The 14057-nt window shown below is 38.7% G+C and overlaps 1 protein-coding gene across 2 annotated transcripts in view; it reads right to left on the reverse strand.

Annotated features, from left to right (window-relative positions):
* CDH12 (cadherin 12) overlaps positions 1–14057 on the reverse strand; it is a 791024-nt gene that overhangs the window by 41535 nt on the left and 735432 nt on the right. For both annotated transcript variants that reach the window (XM_064506878.1, XM_064506879.1), the window contains one exon: positions 10215–10402. In XM_064506878.1, coding sequence (XP_064362948.1) covers positions 10215–10402 — 188 coding nt within the window. The remainder of the gene's footprint in view (positions 1–10214; positions 10403–14057) is intronic.

A 14057-nucleotide genomic window follows, 5' to 3' on the forward strand; every position in this document is an offset into this window, starting at 1 on the left:
AATTAACACTGCAAAATCAGTTTGGTAGGATTAATCTGACATAGCTTAAGATGTCTTCAGTGCAGACTTCAGCACCTAAGCCAATCATCTAAGGCTCTTCTGCAGCCACTGAAGAGGAACAGATGCCTTCAGACTGCAGTTTGTCTCCTGCTAAAGTGGTTGTCTGAAATGTGCCAGATGAATCACACCCAGGAAGTGACTGTTCCTCCACATTAAACAATCAGGATGACTGACAGGGATGTAGACAGCTACCCTGTAGATGTCTGAATTCAAATGGGTGAGATTCACCTCTTGCAAACAAACCCTGTGCAGGCTAGCCAGAAAGCTGCTTTCTCAGCTCCCGTGCGCCAGCAGTATGGTCAGCAATATCCAGCTAATCTAATTCCTTAAACAGAAGATTTGTACTCCTTTTAGCAGGGAAAGCTTTCAAAAAAACATGCGAGTGATGGAAATGAGCCCAAATGAAGACTCTAACATATACCAATGGGTCAAACCGAACTTGAGGTGTAGCTGGAAATCTGAATTCCAACCTGATCTGAACCAATGCTTTCCTGTACAATGGCTACCTTACAGCAGAAATTGTATTCATGCAGCATATTTGAACAGCATGTATGTTGCAAATATAGACTTTCACACTGCCTTATGATTGCAGGTGTAATTCATACAGTCTTGAAGACAGCAGAGCAGTTTTTCTGTACCCATCTGACTTTCTGATGGAAATGTGTTTTGCAATGGGATTGTTTTGGTCTGGATTTCTGTCAATGTACATCAGTTTAGTGCCTTTGGTTTTACAAAAGTAATCAGCTCTACACCTTAATGCAGTCGTATTTAGCTGAAAAGACACAGAAGCTTCATTTTCAGTTAAAGGGCTTAGCTGCATTGGCTTTCATGTTTTTTTAATGTTACTGAAGCAATCTTTTCCTGATAGCTGGGTAACACTGGCACCTAGTGGTTTTGGGTATAATTGTCAGGTTAGAAATTTTCTGACTGGAAAGGATATGCTATCTGGAAAGGAGTGCACAATCACACATGTAGGAGCAAGAACAGGTCAATAGCTCTCCATTTTTTTCTCCTAACCATCATTACCACAGCGTTTCCAGTCATTTGTCACAGCTAGGGTAGATTTAAATTATGCCATTTTCTGTCCTTATCACAACAGGACATAATTGGCCAGATGCCTGGCTGGCGTAAATTGGAGCAGCTCCATTAAAATCAGTGGAGTTACCTTGATTTACATTAGCTGAGCAACTAGCATAATGGTTTTAAATCCTTATGAAAGACATTATAATTTTAATAGACTACACGGCCAGTCTTTTGTGAGCTGGAGATTTAAAATTAGACATCCACGTCTACGTGCCATGAAAATACTCAGGCTTGAAAATCTAGTAACCAATCCGCAATCACATGCAACCATTCTTCTACACACAAAATTCCCAGTAAAAGCCAGTAAGAGCTGCAGCTTCTTGACTGGACCGAAAGCAGTTAATTTTAAGGAATGCAAATGAAACGTTTTTCCAGAGACTTATTGCATGTCTGTGTGTCATCTCTGGCTATCAGGGTTTGCAGACCACCTCCGAAGGTATGCAGTTGTATACAATTTTGGCAGCAGCACTCAAGTTCTTACCCAAACAGTAGCTATTGAGCTGGTCCACATTGTGTGAGGGCCCTTTGAGAGTCCATCTGTCACATCAGGCTGCATATCAGGGAACATGACTTGAATGCATGCATATGTGCATGCTTGCCTCTGTTGTGCGCAAACATCTCCCCACAAAGCAGAAAACAGATAAACTTGACTCTGCATGCAGATACATGCCAGGCATGGAGGCACTTGGCTGCATTAAGGCTCTGCTGTGTGCAATTTTGCATCCTTCCAAGTGACAGAGTAGCTGCACCTTGACTTGCCCCCCTCCCCCCAGTTTCTTTGCAAAGTCTTGAGATCAGTTTGATGTAAGAATAATTAAAAGAAGAAAACGGAAAAAAAGAAGCCCAGATGAACTTTCTGGTAGGCATTTGTGCCTATAGACGGCAGAATCTATTACGGATACTGGTGCTGGGTACATCAATTCACATCAAACACAAGCATCCCAAGGGTGGCATATTCCAGCTGTTAGCCATGAAAGCTGTCATTTGTACAAGTGAACACCCAGAAAGCTTTATACCAGTATCAGTATGTCTGCAGATTCAAACTGGCTTTAAGCAAGTTGAGAGCAAGCTGTATCAGTTTTGCTAAGAAGCAGCAGAGTAACATGTGGAAGATTGCTTGTCCCTAAAGTGTTCTCCCCCCCCCCCCCCCCCCCCCATTAATGGACGTGCTGCTCCACTACCCAAATTGCTGTCATACTTTCCTTTCAGTTTCTATACCACTCATGTCCACTGTTACGTACTGCAAAAAAAAAAACCCCACCAACCTCCTCGCTGGCTGATTGTATAAACTGGTAGCATGTTTTCAAGTAAAATTTTAGGAGGAGAAAATCCGGAATTTATAGTTTGCAGTGGAAAAAAATCTGAGTAATTATGAGGGATAAAACTAGAGATAAAGATTAAGACAATCTAAGCTCTCAATTAAGTAGTAATTCTAACTGATGTCTTGTGTAGATCTTTCACGCCTCTAAAATTGCATTAAAACTTTTCAGACTGGCTCATCAGATGCATGAGCATATTTGCAGATATAAGTGCTAGTGGCAAGAGCTGTAACATATGCAGAGAGGCTTATATAATATATGAGAGTCCTTGCAAGCTCTTTCACTGAGTTACTCTTAAAGGCAGCAGTGCCAGATCATGGTCCCTGGCCAGTGCCTGGTACACAGCTTTCATGATACAAGGGGAAAGGAGTTCTTCTTTGGGTAGGACAGAAAGGAGCAAGATTTTGGCCAAAACAGCCACAAAAACTCCCACAAAACAGCAGAAGTTAGCGTTTCAATATAAGTGAGGCTAAACCGCAGTTGAAAGATTTGTGGAAAGGCTGGAAAGGTTGCAAAATAGTAAATCTAGGATTTTCAAACAAACAAACAAAAAAGGCATAACATGTATTTTGGAGTTAAAGAGAGAGTATTAATGCATTGCACTTGTGGAGAGTCCATACTACAGTCTCCTGATCAGTTCTGGTCTTCCCAGTTCTGCACAGTTGAGCCACACAGATAACTATTGACAGTCTCAAATTTTGGCATTCATCTGGTATGTCTGGGGGCCACCTGAAAACAGAAAAATTGAAAGTCTACCTGGCTCTCAGACAAAACCTTTTGGCTTTTTAGTTTTAAAGACCTTGGAATACCATTTCTTTGTATGACTTTTTGAATACCACTCAGATACTACTCCAATCTGTGAAGGAAATGAGTGGTCCACACAGTGTTTGAGCTGCCCGAGTTTTGTTTTTGTTTTTGTTTTTTAAACATTTTCTCCTGCCACATGGTAAATGTCTGATGCCGCTCAGTCCTACTTTCCTTTAAAATTCTGAGTGCTTTAAGCGTGAGAACATAGCAGAATGTTAGGGAGAGTATTCAGTTCTTTAAAAAAAATCTGTAAGATTATTGAAAGTTATTTCAGTTAATCAGATCTTAATATGGAATAACTTCTTAAAGGTTTTTTTAATTGACCAATAGAAATACATATTCTTTCTATAAAAATTAACTATATTCAAAAAGTTAGGTTCAAATAAGGCTATAATTTTATTAAATTTAAGGATTTTTCCACAGCAAACAGCAGTTTTGCTAATACTACAGAAGCTCTTTATTAACCATGGACTATTCAGCTATTACAGGAGCATTTCTAATTGATATTCTAAGTGCCAGTGTCAGAATAGATGTACTCGGCCCCCCTACCAGTTCTTATCTGCCTTCTCTGTGTTCTGGATATAAGCTGCTCTATATAGAAGCATAGTAAAGCACTATCAGTATGTAAACAGCTGTGTGTAGCAAAGGCATTTTACAAATCCCCAAATCAAATAACACATAATGACAAATCACTTTATCTTGCAACTCAGGAGGTACCATGAACTGGTTTATTTAGTATGACTCGGAAAGCACATAAACAGCTCTGGTTCAGAAATAAATATATTTTGAAATATTGCTGTGTCCCTTTTATTCAAGATAGAAGTGAAGAAATGCTGATACATAGAGACATATCTATATCTAAATTTATATTTATATATATGTATATAAACATACATACATACCCTTAATAAAAACTAAATAACTGAATCAGAAAAATGGGCTGTAAGATATAATGAGTTCTGATGAGAAGAGACTGGCCCGGAAACTCCAGAAATTTTTGATTTTTTCATGCATACATAACAGATATAGCGATATCGTTACTGATACAAATATTCATGATCCACATCTACAACTGGGGAAGGGCCACATTTTGTGATGGGACTGTTGTGGGATGTGACTTTTGGAGTGAATTGCTATTTATATTGGTGTCAGAAAATAGTTTGGAGAGGGACAAGAGAGGTTGCCTTAAGCAAAAGTATAGAATTAAATGGACTGAATGCTTATTATCTTTGTGAGCAAGAGGTAGAGAGGGGCACACTGTGAGTAAGAGATATTTATTATTCCCGAGGCATACACAGAGCTTCACTTGGAAATTTGTAGCTCAGATCTCAAGGGGTATCTACCAGGATGTATAAATGTCTGATAGGAGGGTGTAAAAAAGATGAGGCCAGACTCTTCTCAGCCATGTCCAGTGATAGGATGAGAGGCAACAGGCACAAACTGAAACACAGGCATTTCCATCTGAACATCAGAAAACACGTTTTCAGTGTGAGGGTGACTGAGCACTGTAGCAGGTTGCCCAGAGAGGCTGCAGAGTCTCCGTCCTTGAAGATTTTCAAACCTGACTGGACACAGTCCTGGGCAACCTGTGCCAGGTGACCACGCTTGAGCAGGAGGGTTGGACCAGAGGGTCTCCAGAGGTGCCTTCCAAACTCAATCACTCCATAATTCTCTGAATTAACCTGGCAAATCTGAGGAAATGTCTATATTCCTGCATGAGAAAACATGAAGCCTTGTGCCAGTGTCATGTGTCTTTTTTTCAAGACAGGGAGTAGTTTGTTTTTCAGGCAGTGAGACAGCTATGGGAGAGGGTGGAGGAAGAGGAAGGTAAGATAAAGCAGGAACATGATAATGTAAGGTGTATGTGTTATGTAGTAAAGACGCAGTATTAAATTTACTGGAAAAACTGTAAACAGATTTCTGTAGAGAGGAAGGACAGTTTTTAAATCACAGCCAGCAAAGCATGGCCTACCACAAGCAACAGGCTATGTCACACACTCCCTGCCTTTAATGGTCCATCTAGGAGCATAAATCGGAGGGGAAATCTGAAAAAAATCTCTCAGCCTAGCTAATCCACTCATGGTCAATTAAGTGATGACTGCACAGTTAAAGAAAGAAAATAATAGGTTTGATATCTGAAGTGAATAAGTGGATGTAAACATCTATCCAAAGGTAAATTTCTCCATTTATCACATAGGCATATCTTACCACTTTCTGCAGGTGCCTTTCATTGTTCCAGAAAAAAAAAAAACCCAAAATCAAAAGACAACAAAAAACAAAAAAGCTGCATCTGAAAACAACAGAGACTGAAGTTCTCCCCTTCCTTACTCCTCTCATAGCTCTTTTCAGTGGCTACCATTATCTTTATGATTACACATAATCTTCACGCAAGGCATGGTTTTCCACCTGTACCAAAGGGCTTGATATGGTTTGCTTTTCCTCCTCAAAATGTGAAACTGCTACTGTGAGTTACGCTTATAGGCAGACAGAGGCCATGCCCACAGGGAAGAAAGGGCTGGGGAGAACCGTCAGGGTGCAGCTCGCCCGCAAAGGGAGGTAGCAGCCCTGCAACGCTGGCTGGGAGACGCTCATCACTGCAGTGCACAGATGCTACCAGCCTGCCCTGACATTGTAGCGATGTCCTAGCACTACGTCCCATAAGCAGGACAGCTCAGCTGCCAGCAAGCTTCTTGCTTGCTCCAATTAAAGGCTTTGTAAAAGTGAAAGAGGCCCTTGAGGTTAAGAAGGAGCCTGTACTCCCAATACCTCAGTGAGGCTGCTGGGTTCAGTTGTCTTCCCCCTAGTTTTGGTTATTTTATCATCACTTTGTAATGTTACTTCTTCTTGCCATGCAATGCTTTATATCCTCCCTCACAAGCTGCGATTTTTGTAGATACAGCTTTGTCACCTCATCAGCCAGCAGTGGTATAGAAAAAATAGGTACAGAAATTCCCTGAGCTTCCACTGCCCCATGCTGGGACGTTCACCCAGCACACTGCAGCAGCGCAGGACCATGCTGCATCAAGCCTAGAAGCAGGTTTTTCTTAGATTTTGATGGCACTGTGCTCAAGCTCGTAAACAGGTCTGAGCCAGCATTGGTGGCTCCGTTCTGGATTAGCTCCTGCTGAGCCAGTCAAGAGGCTTCCGCACACAGTGGACTTACCCCTATAAATTCATCCTTAGTTTAATAAACATAGTGCCAAATGTTCACTAAAGCTCAGATTCTCCTGTTCTGTTTTTCTTTTGGATGTGGTTATTGAAGATTTCTTATCAGCTTTGATAAAATCAGGAGCTTGTCTGGGGCTGAAATACTTTCCTTTGGTCCCTGGGGCAGTGCTCAGTGCCCCACCTGGGGCCACCACACTCCCTCCCAAAGGAGAAGGTCCCTTCTGCCACCCTGCTTCTTGTTGGTCGCACTCGCTATAGTTTGTTGAAGCATTCTAGGAAGAACAACAGACACTATATACATGTAAAACCTGAAAAACACTGTATTAAACAGAGAAGTTCATCCTATGCCTAATATACTAATATTTTTTACTCTTTTAAAAAACTGTATGCAGCACTATCCTAAAGCCAGACACACTCCCCTCTTTTTACTGACATTTTTTTTCATTTTTTTCAGACAGAGAGGATGCTATTATAGTCCTAACCACACAGTGGTGCTAAATGGCATTAGGATCATTTGGCAGAATGTAAGAAAATAGACTCCTTTTTTTAATATATGCAAATAGTACAAGATAGTAATAATACATCTTATATTGAATCATAGCTTGAAAATACATTAGCCTCCCCAAAAAACAGATGATTTAAGATGTGCACCTTGTCCAGCTTTAGCTGGTCATGCCCATTTAGTATCAGCAAAAGCAGAGAACGGTCTTTTGTCTCTGCTGATTCACTTAGTGTGCTGGAAAGAACAATTTGGCTTGGGCAATTTTTGTCAGCAAATATTAAAAATAGCAAAAATAAATTTAGTCCAGGAAGACTTCATTTTTCTTGATTTTGAGGTGGCATCATGCTTTTAGCATAGCAACAACAAAAAGCATCTATGCAGAGTCTGACACTTTCTGCCTGCAAGAAATATTTCAGGAAAAATAAAAGCAAGCTTTATAAATGGCAAGAATGTGTTTGAAATGGCTCTGTGCTGAGTTACTGCAGTGCTTACAATGTGAGAATACGCTACGATACAGGAAGAAGTGCAAATTTGTTTTTAAAGCACAGGACAATTTTTATTAAGAGTTTTGACTGATTATTACTTATAATTCATACTTCTCAGTGTTGGCTGTACTCATTCATAGACTCTGATTAATGAAATACTTAAATACATACCTAACTCAAGTATTTGCATAATGTACCCTGAATGAATCAGTGTTTTGAACACCATGTAATGCGAAATTTGACAACTTGTCCTTTTTCCTCCAAACTTTTTTCAGAAACTGCTCCTGTGCAGGGAAGTGAATAGCCGTATTGCAGACTTGCCCAGTGTGGTAGTATGCATTTTAATAGATGTCTATTGAATTGTGAATGTCCAGCACCTCTGAAAATCTGAAAACTACAATTCAAGAAAATATATGTGTAGTACTACAAGTGCAGAAAATATGAAAGGTGAACTGAGTTCACAGTATCTTTAAAAATCCACATTTCTTTTGTTTAACTCTGGGATTCAGCAAGGAACTTAGGCTGATGGATGGTTCCAAAATGTCTGAAAACACCTGAACCATTCAAAGCTTAGTGACCGGTACTTTTCCCTGAGAAAAGTTTTGTGAAGGGCAATGTGAAGGATCAGAGTACGTATAAAGGCATTCCTTGCTGGAGGACCTGCATGCTGGGTGTATCTTCTTTTTGCACTCCTGCATACAACAGAGCTGGCATTCCTTGACCTTCAAAGCCTGTCACTGTCCCCAGGTGCTTTCTGATGAGGAAGATTAAGAAGGGATTAGGATTATTTGGTTTGTTTTTCCTCATGTTCAGTGACAGAGAGATCTATCATTTATATTAAGCAACATCAACTGACATTAATTACAGGATCTTTTAGCTATTGTAAAAGCATCCTAAAGTTTCAGATATACCATATCTTATCACTTCAAAGACTAAATAAATACCACAAAATAGCATCAGCAGCTCTAAAGTATTTGGATATAGAATTGGTTGTGTCTGTTCTTTTTTTCAGGGAAAAAAAAAAGTTCAATTAGATATTAAATCCCTCTCAATAGTGACTGAGTATTTTGTCTGTGCTGGCTCTGTGATGGTTGTATCGGGCAAATCTGTATTTAGATGGTCTTCACTGGTAATAAAAGTTATACGCATCCTGTACCCTATTTGACTTGTTGCCAATTTGAATATTTTTGCATATACATCCTAATGTATATACACTTAGGTGTAACTACATGGAACAATTCCATTGCTGCAGATAAAAACCAAACTGCACAGCTAGGACTAAGCGAGGAAGAACTGAATCCTATCAAAAACCTACTCTTGATGCTGAGCATTATTTTTCAATGGCTCCTGCTCATTACCACTTCCAACTGGCAAGGCAGTCTGAGGGACATGCAGATGCTAAACCTGACAGTTCCAAAAGCAGTTATTTTTGAATCATCTGCCTGGAGGAAAATGGTGATCAGAACAATTTTAAAAAATGAAACAGTTCACCAGTTTACACAAAGAGGAAGCAGTATACTCAAACTTTTAGTCAAAAAAGAAGGGTGTGTGTGAAGAGTCAAATTTATATCTCATTGGCAAATAACTACACATGGGTACCCAAGCTTCCATTTTATGTCACTAAAACTGGCAAAAGAATAGGTGATGCGACATCGTCTGGCCTTTTGATGTGCCTGTGGATAATTTACTATTTCCCAGATCAAGAGTTTGAAGCCAAGAATTTGGTCATTAGAATGTATAGAAAGTAAATCTAGATCTACTGTCAGATTTCGGGGGAGATTTAAGCACCTAAATTCTGAAGTTTATTGGAACTCAAGTTTCTTATTTCCTAAAAGTTGTTCTATTACACGCATCCAGAACGCCTTCCTTTTGGACAGGGCTAAGCGGCTATGCACCCGTCTCTCTTATGATACCAGTCAGGACCCTAAAATTATTCCCAGACCCTCAAAAGGTGTTTAGTTCCACAGATGTGCTTAGTTTACACAAAATTAGACCTTTAACAGTTGACTGTCCATAATACATAGTGACTCCAGCCTTTCAAAACCAGCTGATGTTTCGGCTTTGTTTTTACTCAAGAGTTTGGTCACTGGTGTACCTGTCATCTGCGCTGAAGGCCGGGGTTCAGAAGACCACCACTGGTTAAAATGGGAATGTCTCTATTTTGAATCTCCTGCTCATTACTTTCATCACCCGATTCCAAACTAATGCTCATTCTTTCTACCCTAGAAATTCATAAATTCAGTAATCTTGAGCTTATTCTAGCCCAGTCCAGCAACATCAACAGCTGAGATGCTCCCTCATATGAACATTTGATAACGCACTAGTTGGGATTTTAGTAGGACAGCGGAAGTAGGATGTGTGAGTCTGCAACCATTCGGGCCTCCTACATACTGAGTGAGGACTTTGTTCACCAATATACTGGATGACAGTTTTTTTATTAAAATAATCAAACATAAAATCAAAATAATCAAAATAAAATACTAACAAGTGAAAATGAAATACATTGCCCAAAACATAAAATATTGCTTTTATTCCAATCTGGAGCATTTTTCATGGGGTTTTAGTATGAAAACTTCCAAAATAAGAGAAATTGTACTTTGTAGATGGAGCTAAGAATTACTTTTTAACAAGTAAAACTGACACAATTTGTGAAAAGTCATACCTGATTGCATATGAAATAAAACACAAAATTCCAATTTCTTTTAAGACAATTGTGCAATTACACTATATTTAATTCTCTTAACTTCTCACTCGACCCACAGGTTCATACACCCAGCCTGTGCTGCATACCTTTTTCAGTTTGATGACTCCTTCCTGGGTGTTCTCATCTGTTGTGATTTCAAACAAGTTTCCTCCATCTCCTGGAACTATGTTGTACTCAATTTCTGCATTTTTCCCAAAATCAGGATCCACAGCTCTGATCCTTCCAATAGCAGAACCAACATGCGAGGATTCAGGTACTTTCAAATGGAAGATACCTGTGAGAAGGTAGTAAACAGTCATTTTTGGCACTTCTTGACATTTAACATAGTATGTCTGATAAAAAGTAGGGAGCATGTGCAAAAAAAAATGGGCTTACATCAGCCTATTAAGATGATGAGTTCAAAACAACAGAGGATTAAAAACAGATATGCATGTTTTACCCACTGAACATGCTAACTTCCCCTAGTTTCTAGAATTGGGCTAATGCAACTATAAGGACCTCATCATATGTGTCTACCTGTGGGTCTATCTGCCTGTCTGTATGTCTGTCTATGTTTAATGTTATCCGTACAGTTGATTCTTTTTGAATTAAATTATACTTGTAGACAGTACATGTTTATAAGCCTTTTCCTTCTTCTAACACAGTTCTAACACAGTTTCTTTCAACACAGTTTTTAGCATCTGTATTTTTATTTTGTCTGAGAAAATAGATCTATCCATTTCACAGTAGATGAAAGGAAAAATTCAACTGAACAAGGATTTCCACCAGTTAGTGTAATACCCAGTATTAAAATTTCATACACAATTCCTTGTGGGAAGAAATTAAGGAGTGCTGTTTATATGATAACCACCAGAGGGTGCACTTACTAAAATCTTAGGGGCAGACATAAATTGCTAGTTTTGCACACATTTATTTTCAGTTTAATTATTATTAATTATAATAGTAAAAAAAACAAAGTGAAAAGCGCACAAGACTTCCCTATTTTTCATAAGCATAATTACTGATATGTGAGGACAAAATGGTTTCGTTCATGGAAAAAGCTATATGGAAAAGACGCTACACATAATCATTAAAATAGCTAAAAAAAAAGGTCAAAGCTATTTTGAATCAACCTTGACTTTAACAACATCAACAGCAGGCCTCAGATTATAACATCTTGCCTTAGCTTGCTACACTGCTGTCTAAAGGGTTTGCCTTTCCCGTGTAGCTTTGTCTCCTGTAGGAGGAATATCACAGTCACCTTTGAGATTTCCCCCCTGGTTGCCGTTCAGTCACACTTCACAAAATCAGACTCTGAGAAGTTGCATCTCATATAACAGCAGGATAGACGACTTTCACATCCAGCTGCTGAATTAAACAGCAGACACAGCTCCTTGTTGTTATCTACTTACAGTGCATGCTGTGTCAGCTTTTCCAGCTTTGTAATGTTTCTGAGGAAAGGAAAAATAACAGTAGTACTGCAAGATTCGGAGCAAATCTACTCTCCTCTGAGCTAGAAACAGTATTTTGGACTATGGTGCCTGCATAATTGTCTCTTTGAATGTCTCTGAAAAAATTAGTTCTTCCTGCTTCCTCCCTCCGTCCATCAGTATGCAAAGTATATCTGAAGGCAAAACTTGCTTTATTTGCTTGAGAAAATCCATGTGTGCAAAACTCGCTTGTGTCAGCATCCACACCTGGACATTATCATGTGTGGCTTTGTAGCATTCATTGACTGAGCTGCTAAAGGTAGCACAATTATCATTTTGCAATTTTTTTCCAAGGGAACATACTAAAGGAAACTTTTCTTCTTCTTCTTCTTCTTGTTTTAACAGCTGGAAAGGAATGCTATGAGGCAAATAATTATCAAGTCAGAGTAACCTCAGCTATTTTTAGTAGTGCTTCAATGACTCTGACTAAAGAACAAAAGTTTAAAGTGTTATACAGGACATAGAATCACAGATCATACTATTACCTAATGTCACTTACAAACATGCTTATTACTGAGTCTCTACTATACAAGTTATTCCAAAGAGGTGCAAAAAAAGAAAGGGTTCACGAGGGCTTTTCTTACACTTGATTCTCTTTATTATGTTTCCTCAATGCACTTCTAGCCCTAATGCCAAAGTCTTTGACAGACACTTATGTTGGATTACAGAGTTCATTGCTGTAGTGTTTGCTCTTTACAACTAAATTTGGGTGAACATAAAATGTAAGAGCATATGATAATAGATTTTTCCTTCCTTGCCTAGTTGATACTGAAACTTTGCCTAGTTTGCTTAGTGAGCTGATGAGTACTTAGATTCATTAAAACAAACATTTCTCTATAAAATATTGCACCCGGCTGTAAAGCATATCGGACTTAGATGAAGTCAAAGAAACACATTGCTCTTTTCAGATTGTTTAATCTCTATCAGTTATTTTCAATGACTTGGCATTTCATCATTTCCAGAAATTCAACAGCAATAAAGATGGGGTCATTCAGATTAATTTGAAACTCTGAAGTAATTGTCAACTCTGCCACAGTCAGATCTCTGAAGATGTAGTATGTAATTATGCTGCCATCATCCTTCTGTAATAGTACCTTCACAGCATATGGAAGAACTTAATGGTGCTATTTTGACAACATACTTTCAGAATAAAATAAATGAAAACAAATAATGGATATTGTTGCCAACTCAGGAAAAAAAAATCAACAGAATATAATGTATAGAATGAAAACCTTTTTTTTTTTTTTTTTTCTCAGAAATGCTCTTTGTAAAGGAAAGAAGGCATTTGGAATGATTGATATATGCTGCATGTGAAAGGTAACAGAACGATAGTTCTGTAGATTTTATTCTTCTGTTTCTAGAGGACACTGCTGTTGCTGTGGACTTGCTGTGACTGTTTAGCATTATTCAATTTTTATTGTCCATTCTGCCTACATAGACTCCTACCTCCATTTACCGTAGAGCTATATTGAAACAGGCTTGGGCAATAGCCTGTTGCTCCCAAAGGTCCTGAAAATCTTGTTCTCTGCAACTTCTAGGAATTGTGAGACAAGCAGCCTGGACAAACATGCAGCAACGAATTACACTGTTCAAACATTTCTGACAGATTTTGCAGATTCTCTCATGTGACTTCTTTGCCCACAAAATCTTTTCTTCTAGTTGCAATTGATTGCAAAATAGATTGAATTTCACTGATGTACAAACCAAATGCCAAAGCTGGAGAAAGGTCAGTGATTATTTAACTTAACACAGGCACTAAAGACATCCCCTCACAAAGCCTATGGCGTGTCATGTCTCTGTGACTCATGTTGTTAAACCTCCCTGGTGTTCCAGCTTGAGAAGTATCAAGGAGGTTGATAAAAACAGCTGAGTGATGCTGAAGCCTTTTTATGTGGAAATGACTGATAGGGATTATTAGCAGCCACAAAAGCATTCATGAAACTGAGATGGAAGTGAGCTAACAACCGATATACTCCACTTCCGAGTTTCTAAAACAAAGATAGTTGCAAAGAGCTCAGTGGGAAGAGATCCGAGATGAGTAAGTGACAGGTAATCAGTGATATTGACTGAAATTCAGCACACATTTACAGTTCTTCTGACATGACTGGATCAGTTTTAGTTTTTAGAAAGTCAGTTCTTCTGTGGCTTGATTTTCACTTAGAAAGGTTTTTTGCTTCCCCACACCTATAGTTTATGGGAATGCTGGCATTTACCAAAAAGGTTTTCAGTTCTGATGAGAATAACGAATGAAAACCGTCAATACATCAGCAAAACAACCATTAAATAGTAATCCAGGTTAGCATCTAAAGACTTTGGCTAAATGCATAACGGCCATCAAACAAACAGGTATCAATCCCACATTTTTTTTAATCTGCCACTAAAAAAAAAAAAAAAAGCTTGTGTGCATGTAAATTATCTTCCCTGCTTTTTCTTTGCCTATATTTGTTTCAGCTCTTCTTT

This window comes from Dromaius novaehollandiae, chromosome 2 (genome assembly GCF_036370855.1).
Source record: "Dromaius novaehollandiae isolate bDroNov1 chromosome 2, bDroNov1.hap1, whole genome shotgun sequence".
NCBI lineage: Eukaryota > Metazoa > Chordata > Aves > Casuariiformes > Dromaiidae > Dromaius > Dromaius novaehollandiae.